Source organism: Ochotona princeps, chromosome 9 (assembly GCF_030435755.1).
Source record: "Ochotona princeps isolate mOchPri1 chromosome 9, mOchPri1.hap1, whole genome shotgun sequence".
In the NCBI taxonomy this organism is placed as follows: Eukaryota; Metazoa; Chordata; class Mammalia; order Lagomorpha; family Ochotonidae; genus Ochotona; species Ochotona princeps.
Genome location: NC_080840.1, coordinates 157,942 through 175,695, shown reverse-complemented (window position 1 = coordinate 175,695; position 17,754 = coordinate 157,942). Strand labels below are relative to the sequence as shown.

General features: G+C 47.7%; 1 protein-coding gene across 1 annotated transcript in view; it reads right to left on the bottom strand.

Annotated features, from left to right (window-relative positions):
* LOC131481182 (glycosyl-phosphatidylinositol-anchored molecule-like protein) overlaps positions 1 to 16,368 on the bottom strand; it is a 30,444-nt gene extending 14,076 nt beyond the window's left edge. Inside the window, exons 1-3 of the mRNA XM_058668880.1 lie at positions 16,215 to 16,368; positions 13,039 to 13,138; positions 12,402 to 12,509 (exon numbers count right to left, since the gene is read on the bottom strand). Coding sequence (XP_058524863.1) covers positions 12,402 to 12,509; positions 13,039 to 13,138; positions 16,215 to 16,274 — 268 coding nt within the window. The 5' untranslated portion in view covers positions 16,275 to 16,368. The remainder of the gene's footprint in view (positions 1 to 12,401; positions 12,510 to 13,038; positions 13,139 to 16,214) is intronic.
* Positions 16,369 to 17,754: the final 1,386 nt, after the last annotated feature.

Below are 17,754 nucleotides of genomic sequence, written 5' to 3'. Positions count from 1 at the left end.
GTCTCTGCATGGTGTGTCCCACACACCTGTCTCGCTGCCCCCGGCTGTCAACTCAGCTCTCTCTGGCGTTGTGGAAGGATTTCCTCAGACGACAACAGACAAGAGATGGGCTGGACCGGCGGCAGGCTGCAGGAAGGACAGGCTGAGGTCCTGGGATGCCCATCCCTGAGGAAAGCCACCCTGACCTTCCCTAGTCAGAGGCCCCACTCGCTGCCTTCTTGCCAGCCCCACTGCAGTTCCTCTTTGTCACCCACTCCCAGAGCCAGCCACGCATGCAGCTTCTTGCAGAAAGCAGTCACAGCCCGACACATGAGTACCAACACCAAAAGGGCAGCACCCAGCCCCTAAAGACCCTCGGAGGAGGCGCCATGGACACTCAGACCAGCACAGTCCACACTCGCGAGCTCAGCCGCAGTCAAACCACCAGATACTCACACGCCATGAAGAGGTGGCCAACGGGTGAACACAGCTGGGATGTGAAGCTTAAGACGTTGACGTGGGCACTGGGGACCACAGGGGCTAGACCAAGCGAGCTAAAGACCTAGCAAGATGCTCCCATCTGCCAAGGCCTGTCATGCCTCCCGCTGCTGTCTGCTTGATTGGTGATGGGGCCTGTGAGTGAGAATCCAGAGTGTTCCAGAACCTCATATGCTGTCCTGATGTCAGGCTAGCTGTTTGGGGCACTGACAATGCCCTGCCCTAAGATGGCGCCTAGACCCTACCTCCTTTTGGAGCCTTGGAAGTGCCCTGTGATTGGCCCTTTACCACTGCCCTCGGGCGTGTAAGCTGATTGGATAGAATTCAGAGATAAGCTGGGGCATTGGGGGAGTGGGGAGGAGGTCCTCTGCGTAATGGAATTAACTGAATTAACTAAAGGCTTCTGGGTAACGGATTTAATGGATAGGATGGATATATAAGCCGGGGGCTTCTGCCCAAAAGGAACGAACTGAAGGTTGGAATAAAAGTGCCTCTGAAATGCTCTCCAGTGTCGGGTGATTTCCTCCTCGGGACGGGAAACCCCGATGTCTGGCACCGTACTCAGATAGAAGTTAGCTGGTGAATACCAGGAAGGTAAGTAGCTGAGCAGATCACTCAGGGAGCCACTTACAGCGGGAATTAGTTTACAACTGAGCCTTTTCCTCAGGAAGCCGCACTAGGCGGGGATGTGCACGTCAGGTTCGCAGGTTAACGACTACAAAAAGAAAAACAAAAACAAAAACAAAAATGTTCGTGGTTGGTGACAAGAAGGTTCTCGGTTGAGTGACTAGAGAAAGTTAGAGCAATGGGGAATTTGTCCTCCACAGTGCGCATGCAGCACCTGCTGCAGATATTGTTAAGTGAGTCAGGAGAGTCAGACTCAGAGGATAAGGAAGAGGTCTCTGGAAGTGAGTCTTCTGAGGATCCTCCACCCATTAAAAGCTTGGCTAAATGCTTTGCTCTGATAGCAGTTCTTGGGATGCTGATTTTGTTAGTCAGGCCTTATTGTAAGGAGTTATTCCAATAGCCTTCCTTGGACCCGGCACCATTCCTTCTTCCTCACAGCTCATGAAGTTCGCGCCAGCCTAGCTATCCACCAATCAGATGTAGCCTGGCTTTCCACCTGAATCCCACCTCCCAATCTTCCAGCCCCCTCCCCAACTCCGCCCACTTGCCAATCATCCCTAGGCATTCACCTGCAGGCACCAATCCCCTGGGGGCCTGCCCTCAATCCTCCCAATCCCCACCCCCTATACCTGGCGGACAAAAAGGCTCCCCCAGGTGCGGCTCTCTCTCTTATCCTGGCTCTTATCCCTCCCTCTCTTACCCCGCTCTTACCCCTCTCTTCTGTCTCTTCTCTCTCTTGCTTTTCTTTGCTCTCCCGTCTTCCTCCGGCCTCCCTTCCCCCCTCCCCTTCCCCTTCCCCTTCCCCTCCACCCTGTTCCTGCTCCGTTGGAATAAACCTCCTAAGAGATACCTCGCTGCGTCTGGTGTTTCAGCTCACGGTAAAGAACCAGGTTGTGGGAATTAGCTGCGCATAATAATATCGTAATAATATCGTAATATCGTAGAACTCTCTCATCTTTTTAAATAACTAACATTTGGTGCCGTGACTGGTCGGTTTCCCCTGGCACTTGGCCGCGTGGCCTTAGGGCCTTCGGCCATTACCGGGACCCGAGCCATGAGAACTGTGATCTGTGTTAACCACCACCGAGACTCGTCAGCAGCCGTCAGAATCCATCTCCATCCACCCGCTGGTTTGTGAATTCATCTCCAACGGCCTGTTCCTGCTTTCGTCTTCTTCGGCCTGTTCCCGATTTCGCCTTTTTCGCCTGCCAGTTCCAGTGTTCTCTACCTCCACGTGGTCATTCCCGAGTTCATCTGACCTGACGGTGCTAGCATCTGCCTCCATCCAGCAACGACGTAGCCCAGACGCGTGCTCCCCGGTACTCCATCTCCATGTGGAGCACACGAGGTATTCCCCATCTTTCCGAATGCTGAGTTGTTACATGCATACACTGTTGTAGGTAGGGTTCCCTCTCAGCCCTTGGAGTTTTGGGTGCGGCTCGGCACATTTGTGCTCCTCTAACCGGGTCTGATTTTCCACTTCTGGGAGTTTTTGGGAGACCGGTTCTGTAAACCCCGGCCGGGTGCCGTGTCTCTTAGCCACCGGGCTGGAAGTCCCCTGACCACTGGGCTGCGGGGGCCCCCCTGTACCTCCAAGTCGGGCTCCTAAGCTGTTAACGACTTCGGATACAGGCGGTGTTTTGGGACCTGGCTTGTCCCTTACGTAGGGGGTGACGAGCTTCTACGAGAGCCATTTTTTCCTGACCACTGGGTCGGACCACTGGGTCGTCTTCACGGACCACCAGGTCCACTGTGGTAATCAGTCTTGAGTCTTAATCATGGGAGCTATTTTTTCATCGCCAGTTCCTCCCAACACCCCCTTGGGCTGTCTTCTAGCAAATTTAGAAACCCTTCAATTGGCTGGTTATTTAAAACGTAAAACTCTAATACTCCTCTGTAATGTGGATTGGCCTCAGTATTCCCTAGCTAACTCCTCCAGGTGGCCAGTTAATGGCACTCTGGATCCAGACATCCTCCGGAATCTAGCTGATGACTGTGCATTCGGAAAAATGGGCGGGAGGTCTCATTCCCTCTTCACTCAGCTTTCTGTCTGTCTTTTCCATAGTTTTCTAGCCATGAAGTAGGAAACCCCAGTGCCCTCTTCCGGGGCTCTGGCGCCACGTGCTTTCCCCATCTCTTTTGTCATCTAAGAAACCGCCATCTTATCCTCCATCTACAGTCAGCCCCACCCCATCCCTCTGTCCGCCATCTTGCCTTTTCTCTCCCTTCCATCCCCCTCTGTCTAAAGGTCTGCGTTTGCTCTCCTCACTGGGTAACAAAGATTTCCTGTTTAAAACTTTTTTTTCTGTTTTAACCCTTAGCCTAACTTGCTCTCCCAGTTTCTTTTGACTTGACCACACCCAGCTACCCTAAGGGCCTAAATTTCTCTAGCTTTCCCTCCCACCCCTTAGCTGAGAGGGGTGGAGTAAGAGATAAGTGATTTAGCCTTTCTTTAAAAAAAAAAAGAGGAAAAAGAAAAAATGCAACTTGTTCTGTAACTAAATGTAATGTAACAGTTATATATAAAACACACTGGTATAAATTATGCATACTAGTGCTTATGTGCATTGGTCAAAATGTTTTCTTATTGTGGAGTTGTTCCAAGTTGTGGGATTATTTGGGTTCAACAATCAATTGATCAACCAGACGTTTTAAGCTTACTTGACACCCTTCACAGTCATTTAACAGTCATTTAAAAACTCAAACATTTCAAACTTACTGATTTTTGATATTCCCACGAGGCCTCATGGGAATGTCAAAAAGAACTTATCTCTCATTTTGTAGAGATGACCACTAATTAGGCTGTTTGGATTTTATCAAAAGGTGCTGTTAAGATGTGAAGTGGTATAAACTTTATATTATAGTAATGAAATGTTAACAAACTGCTATTATATTTTATGTATCATTTATACATGATATTTTGCTATAATTTGTCAAAATATCACTAAAGTCTAATGAATTTATTGCATTATTAATCACAATTGTTATCCTAATGAACAAGACCTACAGGCCTAAACAGTACAAGTGTGTAGTAAATAGATGTTTACATTTGTCGATATTATAATTCTAACAGTGAATGCTTCATCTTCTAGTTCCAACAGATACTATTGCATCCACTGCAGATAGAACTAAAGTTAAACAGTTTTCAACTGAAAGCATCTTTAATTCGGGTTGCTGAGAGCAAGATGTAATTCTAAATAACTGGTAACTTTAAAGCATCTAAGAGATTTTTCAAAAGCTGTTACAAAACCTGTTTTGTTTTATAATGTATGTTAACTGGTATGCATGTACATGTTTATGTGGCAAACTATGTAGTCTGTTTTAATTGACTTATAGATAAAAATGTTCATAGCTGAGAATTGCTAAGCTAAATCTTTTAATTTTGTTTTAAATAATTCCTTGAGATTAAGGCCACAGAGTAATCCTCCAGCTTCCTAAAATGCTTGAGCAATGACTTTGAGTATATTCCATTAGATTCTATGTAGAGAAGAAATAGGTGATGTATAGATAGCAGACTCTTAACTGCTCTGACATTAGGAAAGAACTTTAGAAACTTACAAATGGGACCCGAACGTACCCTGATATCCTCTTAAAGGGGTCACTATGGTCTTTTACCTCACAGACCAGGAGGGGATCCCATGGCAGAGCAGGATGAGAGAGGTGTGTGTTCCTGGTTCCTTGAGACCCCCGGAGGCCTCCCAAGTGCTCTTCATTGCAGAAGCAACGGACACTTCAAGGATCATCAGAAAGGACATCCAGGGCCATGTCCCAACTGCCAAGGAAGTCATTGGAGATATGACTGCCCCTGAAGGCCAAGTACTTCAAGTCAGTCATTTCCCATTGGATCTCCAACATGGGACTGAAGCAGCCCAGGAACCTGCACAGGCTCAAGGCCATCCACGGACTTCGGTGACAGCTCAGAACAGCACCCAAGAGCCCCGGGTGGTTCTCACAGTGGGAGGGAAACTGTAAGTTTCCATCTGGACACTGCCTTCTCTGTCCTAGCTAGCTTTGGCTTCTTCCCTCTCTTACAGTGACCATCAGGGTCTCTCAGGAGCCCCAGATTAGCTTAGGTGACAGTCTAATCTAGAAGCTCAGAAAAGAAGCATTTCTAGGGAAAATTTAGTTAACCTGTAATTGTTCAGCTTGCCTCAATGACCAGGCTCCTGATAGACATGTTTGGCATCTCCCTCTTCAGTTTTTGCTAGACTTCACTTAGGTAGGATACCCTCACTGCCCTAAGGCAGATTTCATGTCTTGCTCATGATTTACCAAGTTATTTGTGATTTCTCAGCTTACCTAAAGATTCTTGTGTTCAATTGCCAGTACATGACTTGTTAGCCTATAAGTTAATAGATTGCTTGCCTCTGCCTTAAAGTGTATAAAGTTCTGTAAAATCTTGTTAGAATATTATAAACTGATTGTAAATTAAAACTAGTTAAAATCTTGTGCCATCTACAATGTGACTAGTAGTCTTGTAACAGAATGTTTTAAGTACTGTGCTTTATGTTCCAGACTGTCTTCCTGAAACTCCTAGGGCTTGCAATGATTGGTAAAGTATAATTGTTAAATCTAGCACTTGCCTGCTTCCTAGCTAGATTCAAAGTTACTATAGTATTTTCAAACATCAAATGCAATAATTGTTAAGTTACTCAAGGAGTCAGCTTGCATTTACCTGTCCTGTGATGGATTTGTATTCTGATGCCACACACTAATCCTTTCATTGTTTCAGATAAAAATTCCATACAACCCAAAAGGTTTAATGTGTTCCATTGCACTCATTGGGTATGTTTCAAAATTTGGGACTTGAAGTAGTTAAGTTAAACTGATACAAATCTAGTCCATCATTTTAAACTAATGTTTACTCTGACAAAGTTTGAAACCTGACAATTCTTTTATATCTAAGCTTGAAAGCCCAAGTACTCCAGCTGGGTTTCTAACTGAACTCATGACCTGCTAGGTTGGGAAAGATTGTAATTATGATTTGTTTTGTTATCTAGACTTCAAGAAAGAGAAACCTTCAAGTGCCAGGCAGTACTTCAGACATCTGATGACTTCTACTTCTACCAGGAACCTCTAGAACCCCCTACCCCTGCAGTTACTCAACAACGCCCCCTTTCAGCTCGAAGAAGCCAGAGCGGTCGTCGTCCCTTTATCCCTGTTCACTCCTCTGTTTGGAAATGTGAGGAGTTAGATAAGATGATAGGTAGTCAGGGTCTCTGGTTCCTGGTGAAGCTACCCTGTCTATGCTGACCATTCAGGAGTAATGCAGAATCAAGTACAAGAAGGCCTGGCTAAGAGAAAATCAACTCAAGCCAGCTTTTCAATAAGGACTCTTAATAATCCTTCCCTCCATTCCCAGCCACTGAAATGTAAAAATTTTTTTAAATCAAACCATTAACCAGTTTCTTTTGCAGGACTAGAAGCGTCCCTCCATCTCCAATTCTTCCCACCAGGCTGCAACCACTGCCAAGAGAGACCAGCTCCTAGAAGCCAGAGAACAATGCCCCTCTTCCTTTATATATATAACAAAAGGGAGGAACCCAAGTCACGGCACCAAATGTTAGTTATTTAAAAAGATTGTAAAGTTCTAGTTCATACGATATTACGATATTATTATGAATTATTACGCGCAGCTAATTCCCACAACCTGGTTCTTTACCGTGAGCTGAAACACACCATTACACGCAGCTAATTCCCACAACCTGGTTCTTTACCTTGAGCTGAAACACCAGACGCAACGAGGTATCTTAGGAGGTTTATTCCAACGGAGCAGGAACAGCAAGGAAGAGGGGGAGAGAGGAGGGGGGGTAAGAGAGGGATAACAGCGGGAAAGAGCAGGGTAAGAGCCGGGATAAGAGCGGGGTAAGAGAGGGAGGGATAAGAGCCAGGATAAGAGAGAGAGCCGCACCTGGGGGAGCCTTTTTGTAGGCCAGGTATAGGGGGTGGGGATTGGGAGGGATTGAGGGCAGGCCCCCAGGGGATTGGCGCCTGCAGGTGAATGCCTAGGGATGATTGGCAAGTGGGCGGAGTTGGGGAGGGGGCTGGAAGATTGGGAGGTGGGATTCAGGTGGAAAGCCAGGTTACATCCGATTGGTGGATAGCTAGGCTGGCGCGAACTTCATGAGCTGTGAGGAAGAAGGAATGGTGCCGGGTCCAAGGGAGGCTATTGGAATAACTCCTTACACTTATATTGCTACAGGTGGCCACTTTTGGATTCATCCAGACCTCCGTTACCTGATCCTAAGTTTTCTGTTGCCTGGTTTTCTACCTTTTAAATATCTTTTTAGTATGATCAGAAAGAAAAGGTCAGAAAAAAAAAAAAAACGATTTTACAGAACTTGTCCTCTGGGCTTGCAGATTGTACTTTGGAAGGTCTTTTGTTGTGATAAATGTTTGGCAGGCTAACTTCATCTGCATATCCATTGCCCACGGCAACTTTTGGGAAGTTAGAATTCAACAAGTAATACAAGACAAATCTCTTGTAATTCTTAAGGTTTCATTTGTAATGTTTTCAAAAATGTGAAATTTTACCGCAAATAATTTGTTATAGAAGTTCACTCTAATACACTATTAAATTATTTCAAGGTATAAGTTAAATTAATGTGGTATTTATTGTATATAAAGCATTTTTATAGTTTAAAATAATTCTTGTGTTTTCGGCTGGTTATCAAATTTCTCACTGCTTTAAATTGGTAAAGGTTTTGTATTTGTTTTTAAGGTATTTGAGTGATGATTTCATGTCAATAACAAAGTCTAACCTATAATGTGTTACACTAACAACAACAAAAACTTTCTTCCAGATATTTTTAGCCATCCTTAAAGGGGCATCCAAGAATTCAAAAGTTTCCAGTTCTAGGGCTTCCCTTGGTATTCTTATGAGGCCTCAAGAATGCCAACAGATTTATCTCCCGTTTTGTGGAGACAGTTAAACAGGTTGATTGGATTAAGATTATTGCCAAATGTAGTAAAATTCTGTTGTGTCAAACTGTTGTATACATCCATGGAGTTGGGAAGGTTTAAATTTTAGTTTGCAATGATGAAAAGATTTCATAGCGGTGACTTTCTCAAGGTCTTTGTTCAAGACTATTTACTTGATGACTTTTCAGCTACTGGTTTCTGGGGAACACTATTATTACTAAGTTTAATTGAGAATAATTTTTTTAAGACTCCAAAAGCATGTGTCTGTGTGTTTGTGTGTGTGTGTGCGCGCGCACATGTGTGTCTTAATGTTTGTCTTCTGTATATTCTAGCTTTTGTGAATTAAGTTTAAACTTCCTGTAGGAAACATTTTAAAAAGCAGGTAAATTAATGCATGTGTCTCATCAGCTATCTGGATCCTCAACTGCAAACCCAGGACACATAATTTGCATATCAACAGCAAAAGCAGATTGCTAACGGGGTCCCTCGTCCAGCGAGTGAAGCTCCCACACAGGTGCTTGCTCTTATGAGGATTTATTGAAGGACAAACTAATTACATAACATAACAAAACAAGAAATCCAAGTATAATACAGAAGGGCAGTAACTACAGCATATTTACAGGCTTCCTCTTCTACTACTACTACTACCACTACTCTACCACTACTCCTCTTTGTTCTTCTTCCTTTTGTTCTCTCTCAAACTTAGGTTAAAACCCTATCAACAGCCAATTGCAACAGGGCTGCTTGGCCACGCATCAAACACACCAATCACAGCCTTGATCACGCACACACACACCAATCACAACTCTGATCACGCGCACACCATGCAGACTGCATGAGACCTTGAACCAATCCTCTACAACTTCCTAAAACTTGTTTACTGCCTTTGTGCCTTGAGAAGACAATAACAAGCGCCATCTTGGGGCAAAGTCCCGCTCTCCACAGATTGCCTTGAGCTCTGAATTCTGCAGACACTCCCAGAGCTTTCTGATAGGATTGTAAAAATATCTTAAGTGATTTTAAACCTTTGCTACAAACTCATTTACTTTGAATAAGATTACTAGTTAACATGGATTTCTTAAATTTATGTAATTTAAATTACTAATAGACTGTTTTCAAAATCTATTACATCATTGATACATTTATTATTAACCTGTATTCCTGTCTCATTTATAACAGGAAGTAGGCCTTTGGGATAAATGCTTAGTAAAGCTATTATTTGACAATTTTCACTTTATACTAACCCTATAAGAGTAAGCAACCTGGTACCTCAGACCCAAGGCCCAGATCCCGTCCTCATTTGGGGGTGAGGATCAGTCTATATTTTCCCAAAAAACGAAAATGGTCCAAGGTGGATTCCTGAGAGGCTTGTCCGGCAAGCTCCTGCTGCTGAGTCTTGTGAAAGCTCGGGTACTGGCCAAGATGATGGCATTTGAATCGGAAGAGCGATGGGACAAGCAAGTATATTAGGCTTTTATATATTATATATTAGTATCTGTTAAGCACCCCTCTCTTTTTCTGCCCATGCTTTTTCTTGGAAGGTGGCATACCAAGAGTTTTGTTCAGACACTGTGCAGCGTAATGCTGCTGCAGGAAACCCCCAGTGGAATTTAGAACAGGCAGTGGGGCTCTACAGGGATTCCTCTCCAAAGTTATTCAAGGAGCCAATGAGCCTTATGTTGATTTTGTAGCTAGACTTATTCAAACTGCCTCGAGAATTTTTGGGGAGGTGGAGGCAGCAATGCCTTTGGTGAAGCAGTTAGCGTATGAACAGGCTAAAACATGGTGCCAAGAGGCAATAAAGCTATGGAAGCGTAGAAAAAAAAAAGATTAAAACTATGCTATATAAACAGAAAGGGGGAATAGGGATCAATATAGATCCCCAAAGGACAAGCTCGTTATTATTTTTTCAGGTGAGTGTTAATATTATTAATTCTACTGTACCATCACCCTGCATTGTACTGACTAATTAAACCTTAGGAATAGTGGCCATTCTTTTACCGTTTCCAAAAATTTTCCCACAGATAAAAACAGTACCTTTAGAGAACATAAGAATTCCTACTAAAATCCTATGTACAGTATAACCACGAATTCTTTTGAGGCGAAGCCTCTGTTTGTGCTGTGGGAGCAGCAATGTCCATGATTCTTGGAGGCCAGTTGCAGAATTGTTTCTATTTTTATTTAGGTAATGATACTTTTGAGAGCTCGGTAGCAGTGGTTAATTGCATTGCTTTTCTTTTAGGCCCACTCCTGTGTGCCTGAGGTCCGTTTGTGTTTCTTGTTAGCAATGCTAGTTAGGTAGGGATTCACTTAACTTGTGGAATAGATTGTTTTCTTTCAGAATGTTGGAACACAACCGAGTACCCGCTGGCTGTGGTGATGTGCGTGCCCACCTATTTTTCCAGACCGATGACAGTTAAAGAAGAAGACCTGTCAGTCCACCTGTGGCCAGAGTATGACTTCGGGGTTACCGCTGCCACTGTAACAGCAATAGCTACAGCTGCCGCTGCTGAAACCATGGCCATTGCGGCCCTAGTGACTGCTGTACCGGCGGTTATGACTGTGAACGCCCTGGTGCGGCAGATCTCTGTGGTTCTTCAGACACAGGAGCAATTTAACCAACATGTTTGGACTGGCTTGCTAATCATAAACTGATGAGTGGACTTGACTTAAGAACAGGTAGACATGTTATCTGAGGTTCTCTCAGTTTCCAACTTGCAGCTAATCTATTTAGAAGCCTTTCAGTTTATCTGAATGGGACTCGAGATGCTTAGTTTGATAATTTATACGCTGCAGAAGCCTTTCGGTTTATTTGTATGAGACTTGGGATGCTCAGTTTGATATAATTATACATATGGTAATCCTGTTCAATCTGTATCTGCCCAACCCTGGAATGCTTGGGTATTGTGCACCAGTAGTGGTAGATGTTCAGATATATCAGCTTTTGCATTTATTGATAAGGTAGTGATAAAAAATTGTAATTACAGTAGTAATAGTTCTAGAATATGGGAAGAAGATGTTAAAGTTAACTGCAGTCGTGATGTTATCTATAATGCTATTTATGTATGTGTATAAGCTCCATTATATGGGGACCTCCTGTGTGCTTAGTCTACCTGGATTGTGTGTTACTCCCTCTATTGTCACCAATGGGTCCCGAGCATTGAATTTGCCCAGAGAGTTATCCACTATAAATAGCACCAACGTAGAGATTGCCACGGTAGAGCAATGGACAAATTGGATACTAAAGGATCTTTCCTTTGCACACCAATGGGCCAGAATAGTAGGCCTGGGCCTTACCCTATCTCACTTCTTTGGGGTCTGCCGACACTTCATCTTCGAGCACGGCGTCAACAGCAGCAACAGCGGGTGCTAGTGCAAGCTGTGCTTGCCCTTAACAACAGAGAATCCCCAGAAGTCTGGCTAGGCATGTTGGACTGGTAGCCAGAGAAGGGTAAGTATCCGATAAGGCTTTACCAACCTAAGACAGGCACCACGTTCCTAGCCACGCGGTTTGCCCATGACGGGTAAAGAGAGCCCGAACTCGGAACACCTAAGACAGGCACGGTCCCTTGCTTAATAAAACAAGAAGGGGAAAGCTGTTGGGGGCACTGACAATGCACTGCCCTAAGATGGCGCCTGGACCCTACTTCCTTTTGGAGCCTTGGAAGTGCCCTGTGATTGGCCCTTTACCACTGCCCTAGGGCGTGTAAGCTGATTGGATAGAATTGAGAGATAAGCCGGGGGCATTGGGGGAGAGGGGAGGAGGTCCTCTGCGTAACGGAATTAACGCAATTAACTGAATTAACTGAAGGCTTCAGGGTAACGGATTTAACGGATAGGAGGGATATATAAGCCGGGGGCTTCTGCCCCAAAGGAACGAACTGAAGGTTGGAATAAAAGTGCCTCTGAAACGCTCTCCAGTGTCGGGTGATTTCTTACAGGGGACGGAAGACCCCGATAGCGAGGCCTTACCAACTATGTGACAGTAACAGCCTTTGGGGGGTTGTGCTAGATCCCCCCTGACAAGAACTCCCCACATGACCCAAATGGCAACAGGCAAGGAGTGCCACTGGAGCCTACCACATGACCAAGACAGACAAGGACCGAGGCTCTGAGGCCCAGCCAGTCTCCTTCCCCTGGACATGAGGCAGCTCTTTACACAGCTCCTCCCACCTGCCACAATCCCCGTCAGGACAGGAGAGTACACATCGCCCATCATGAAGCAGAGCCTAGTCCCTGGGAATTCGCTCTCAGCACAGCAAGATGCCAGGGCCAACAGAGACCGTGGTGAGGGACACAGACCACAACAGACTGGCCCTGTGTCGAAAACTGCTCAGGACCTACCCACAACGTTGAACACGATTAACGGTACTCACGGATAGACAATGTCATGCAGCGCCTAATTTCATTGGTGCAGGTTGCTTTTTCTTCACAACTGAACTCATTTATAGTTTCACAGGAATAACATGTCAAAGTATAGTTCCCTGAGAGAGCAGGAAAGAGGCGTTAGAGATTTCACCTTCACAACTGTGACCCACCACTACCAACCAATTCCTCCTCCTCCCAGAACAGGCACTGCAAGGCCAGCCCTGGCATAGTCTTTGTCCATCACCAGGTCCATCAGCAAAGCCAGGCAGGCACTGAAGTATTGTGCCCTCAGAGACAGGATTGAGGAAGTGCTACATGGCAGCCATGGGTGTGAGTACTGTACTCTGCAGGTGAGGCCACCTGTCCCAGGAGGACAGGAAGCTGCCATGGGTCAGTGTCCTCTGGGACGGCACTGGACACGGCCACTGTGGCCTGACCTGATGGGAAGGTACCACGCCCACCCCCACCCCGTCAGGTTCTTGGGAAAAGCACACCACCCACTGGACCCTCTTCTGCTAGTGAGGCCATCCCCCCATCGCCCTCACACACCGCTGTCCACACTCAGCAGGCTCAGATGATCCAACCCCACCACACCTTTCCTAATGTCCAGTTCAACTCCAGTGAAGTCCCAGCCCCTACACTTACAGTTTTGCTCACTAACGGCAGTGCCATTGCTCTCCACCAGAGGGAGCCCCACGACGAGCAGTAGGGCAAGCAGCAACATGGTTTCCTGCAGGAGCTGAACCTGCAGGTGAGAAGTTTGCAGCAGCTTGGTGCCAGGCTGCAGCTCCCCTGTGTGCCCTCCAGGACAGAGGGGAGATCTCAGGAGCAGTCACCATGCACCAGCTACACAACACGGCTGCGGTGTCAGGAACGCCCATGGATACAAGGCATGCAAGGTCAGGAAGAGGGGACTGCGAGGCCACAGAACGTGGCCCAAAGAAAGCCAGTTTACTCACACGGGCTTCTTAGTAAATGAGTGCTTTCAAAGCCGTCCTGAGAACACCGCACGTGGAGGGGAAGAACCATCAAACTATCTTTTCAACTTGGAAATATATAGGTTTTTTGAATTGCGCAACTGTGAGATGTAAGCACAGCTGACTACGAAGAGCTGTTTCTGCAACATCACATTCCGTCACGCAACGTGCAGTTTCTTTCCCCACACACACCGCCTCTCCCGCACTCTGCACACAGCTGTGTGCCCAGGGCTTGTGGTCCAAGCTCAGGCCCTCTGACACGGATGCCTCTGTCCGTCCCCCACGCACAGCTGTGCCTAACCCCTGTGCTCTGCTCTCAGATGCTCCCTGCTGCTCCTCCGTTCCCTCCCCGAACCGAAAGGATGCCTTCACAATTCCTCTGCACCATTTTCCCAGCCACTCGTTGTCGATCCGGTCTGACCCTAATTCTCACCTTACTCAGTATTGTTGCAGTGTGAGCGAGATCACACCAGACATGTCTAAGGTTTATTAAGGAGTCTTTATTAACTAACCTTGGTGATAACAATAAAAATCACAAGTCCATACAGCAATCCAACTAATCATTATCCAATGAATCATATGCTTAAGTCCATCTCTTAAGCTGTAGACCTATGTCTCAGCTTCCCCAACAACATAAGTTATCCTAAGAGACATGCAATGAATAACCTGGACACACTTACAAAGCAGCATTCACCTTCCCCTGGCTTCTCTGCCCACATTTCATCACTGCCTGGCCTCACCTCTCCTAGAACTCCTGACAGCACACAAAGCAGAAACAACATTATTATAACCATTGCCTCATCTAAGCAGTACACAGGACCATGCTCAGGGGATTACCTGTCCTGGGTCAGCCAAGAGTCGAGGTGCCAGAGTAATGGAAGCACTTGGCCAGAAACAGAGAGAGAGCCCCTTCTTCATGGGCCTTTTAAAGGGGCTTGTGAGGGGTGTGGTTACACACAACGCAACACCGTCCACACTTAGTCCACAGGGGAGTCACAGGTGGGCAGGAGCAAACACCTAAGTATTGTGGGTTAAGGAAGTGATTAGTGCTAGCTGGAATGGAAAGGAACAGGAATTGGGCCTGTACTAAAAATGTCCAGACTAATTGGACTTGTCTGCATCCAATATACATTAGAACCGGGGGGGGGGGAGGTGGTTCAGGATGTAATTATCATTCCATTGCTGTTAGGGCCCACCTTCAGGACAGAGGATACAGGACACAGCCAAATTTCAGTTACCCACTGTCAATGTTTGCTGGCTATCACTGGCTGCACCTCATAACAGTAGCTCACAGGGTCCATGTGACCCCAAAGTTTACAGGCCAGCCTCGTGTCTTTGAACAGGCCCTCCAGGCAGCTCTAGTCCCTAGTATTCTGCCACCCAGCACACTTCTTCCATATGTTGGTGCTTATCTATGCTGCAGCCCCTCCCAAAGGACTGTCTCCAACATACCACTAGTGTTGGGAGCTTTCCAGCTGAGAAAGGTTATAGGCTAAGTCAGAAAGAGTGGAAGACAGTTTCCACTTCCGCCACCATCCTGAGACTTCCTGTGACCCCACTGCTCCACTCCCATGGCCCCCAGCACGCACTCTACTCCCTCTGTCTCCCTCTGTTTCCTGGGCCAGATTCCAAACTTCCCTCTTCATGCTAAAACCCCAAAGGAAGTTCCCAAAGGCAATCCAGATCGCCCCTCACAGGAGACCTCCCCCCACCATCCCCATCCCAAACTCTGAAGAGGGCGCTTTCCCAAGGCTCTAAGCCTGCTCAACCCACAGAAACCCCTTCCTTATCTACACTCACGGCTCTCGGGCACAAGAACTCAGCCTCTGGCCCAAAAGGCAGGGGACTCTCCCACCCCTGGGGCCCATTTCTCCAGGGAGTTCGACGGAGTCCGGCAGAGCTGGCCCAGGGCCTAAGGATCCCGGGAATGGCATCCTCCTCCTATCTGAGCCCCAGAAAGTCGCCTTCCCACAGGCCTCACAACGTGGTCCTCCCACGAACTACAAGAGCTTCCAGCCACCGCCTCGTCAGTCTACACCACCATCTTGTGCCGAGTACATCGTGTGCCCCTCTCCAGCCCACAGGCACTGTCCACCGCTGCCTCTCTCAGCCCAAGACTTCCTGCCCTGACTTCCCCCTTCGCCATGACTGCATGTCACCACCTCACGCACACTCATGGGCCCAAGCCCCTGCTTGGTACGTCGACGGCAGTGCCTCCAAATGCACCCTTTACTGCTGGGTTGGCAATGACTGAGGGCTCCCGTGACAATGCCTCCTCTTCCCCACATCTCTAGAGGGTCCCTGAGGCTGGATCCCCACCTCAAGACACAACCTCCCAACAGTTACCGTTGATCTTAGCCAATGGACAAATCATACACACACACACAGATTGTCAGCATGCCTCTAACACCATCCACCCCGATGCCCACTGCGGTCAAGAGGGGTCTTCTCACAGCCCAGGGACCCCTGCAATAAAAGGCAAGCTGGCTGTAGCTGTTGCTGTCGCTGCCCAGATGCCAAGCACAGCCACTCTCAGTCACTGCCAAGGCCACCAGGAAGACAAAGAGGACTTAGCAGAGGTCTGCTCCCACACCACCGACCACGTCGGGTGGGCGCAGCTCCTCACAACACCAGAGCAGCACCCTTCACACCTCAGACCATTCCTGACTCCCACCGACTCCTCCCAGTAATCCCACCAGAGACACAGGCAGTCCACTCCCTCAGTCTACCTTCCCATCCTCATCTTCGGAGCTGGCCTCCAGGGTGATCTCTACTTCACTCCTTGTCCTTTCTGCTTCTGTTGCTAGCGTAAGGCACTGTTTGCAGTCCCAAACACAGTCCCACCTGAGCTGGCCACGGCCGTGGCAGCCGAACCCCCGAGCCACTACAACTGGAGTGAGACATTGCCCCCAGAACCCCTCCGCTGCCAGGAAGGCTGCTTTACTCCTGTGCTGCTGTCAGCCTTGGGTCCGTCGCTGGTCCCAACCTGCCACACGCTCTCTCCAGCTCTCCTCCCCACATGCGTGCACACGTCACGTCACATCAACTTCCCTTCCAGCACATTCTTGAAACAAAGCCTCCAGGGCTCGGATGGTTGAGTTGGTTAGATGGAACTAAGCTTTCATACCCAGTGACAAGTACAAGAGCCAAATGGGATGGGGGACAGACTGGTCTACTGCTACACATACTGGCAAACCAGGGTAGGGGGCGGGCCTGGTGGGGGTTATCGTGGGTCGCCCCGACTGGGCTGCAGCTCCCACTGGTTGATGTAAGGGCTGAGTATCTGCTGGACGGAACCAGACTGGACTGCAACACCCATTGGTTCCAGTGCAACTCAGGACTGAAAACAACCAACCCAGCAATTGAAACCACCAGCTGATCGGGGTGATGGACTGTGCCGGGCCCTGTGCTTGCTAGAACATACAAGAATCTAGTCTGGGAATACCTCAAAGTATCTTTGGAGATCTCCCCAATCGAACTGCTGGACTCAGAACTCTAACCAAGAAAAGACAGAAGACAGAACAGGACAATCCTTCATCTCAGCTATATGTTGGCAGCAAATTATGGGGCAAACGGAGACTTTATGATGGGCCATATCAATCGGTGGACGACCTCATCGAGCGAAACTGGCAGTGATTCATAACTGGAGAACTATTAACACCACTCGAGCACAAATCTCAGAGCATGCCCCACATCCGGGACTAGGGTGGGCGGGAAACCGGGTGGGGCTTCTCCCTCAATATCCCCCTTTACCTCAGATACATGATGGAAACAATATGGACATAATAGTATTACCCACTTCCCTATACCCCCCCGCCCCGAACCTTTTTTTTTAACCGTAATTAACTATGTAACCATTGTCAACAATACAATAAAATAAATTTAAAAAAAACAAAGCCTCCAGGGCTCTTCCTGCTGGGTTCCTACACACGGCTCCTCAAGGGCTGGCAAGGCCCCCCTCCTCCTTCCAGCTCTGGGAAAGGGTCATGGGCCAGAAAATGGCACACAGATCAGAGCAACACCCACGCGGCAAGGGGAGAAACACTGACGCTCACCATGGCTCGCCGGCCCAACGCTGCTGCAAGGCTAGGGCCTCGCTGATCGGTCAAGCCCCTGGGTGCATCACGCCCTCTTCCTTGCCCTTTTCCTGTGGACTGACGTCACTGCCCCACACCCTCCCCCCATGGGACCTGTGCTCCACCTGCAACCTGACACTCCTGCAGACCCCAGCTCCAGGGAGCATCAGGACTCCTCACACGCCAGGGGAGCGGCCGCTATGGCAGCCGCTCCTCAGGTTCCCCCTTCACCAGGCAGCTGGCGGGTGCTCACTACTGAGAGGCGCTTCTGCTCCAGCTTCACACAGCAGCCACGTGACAGGAAGCTC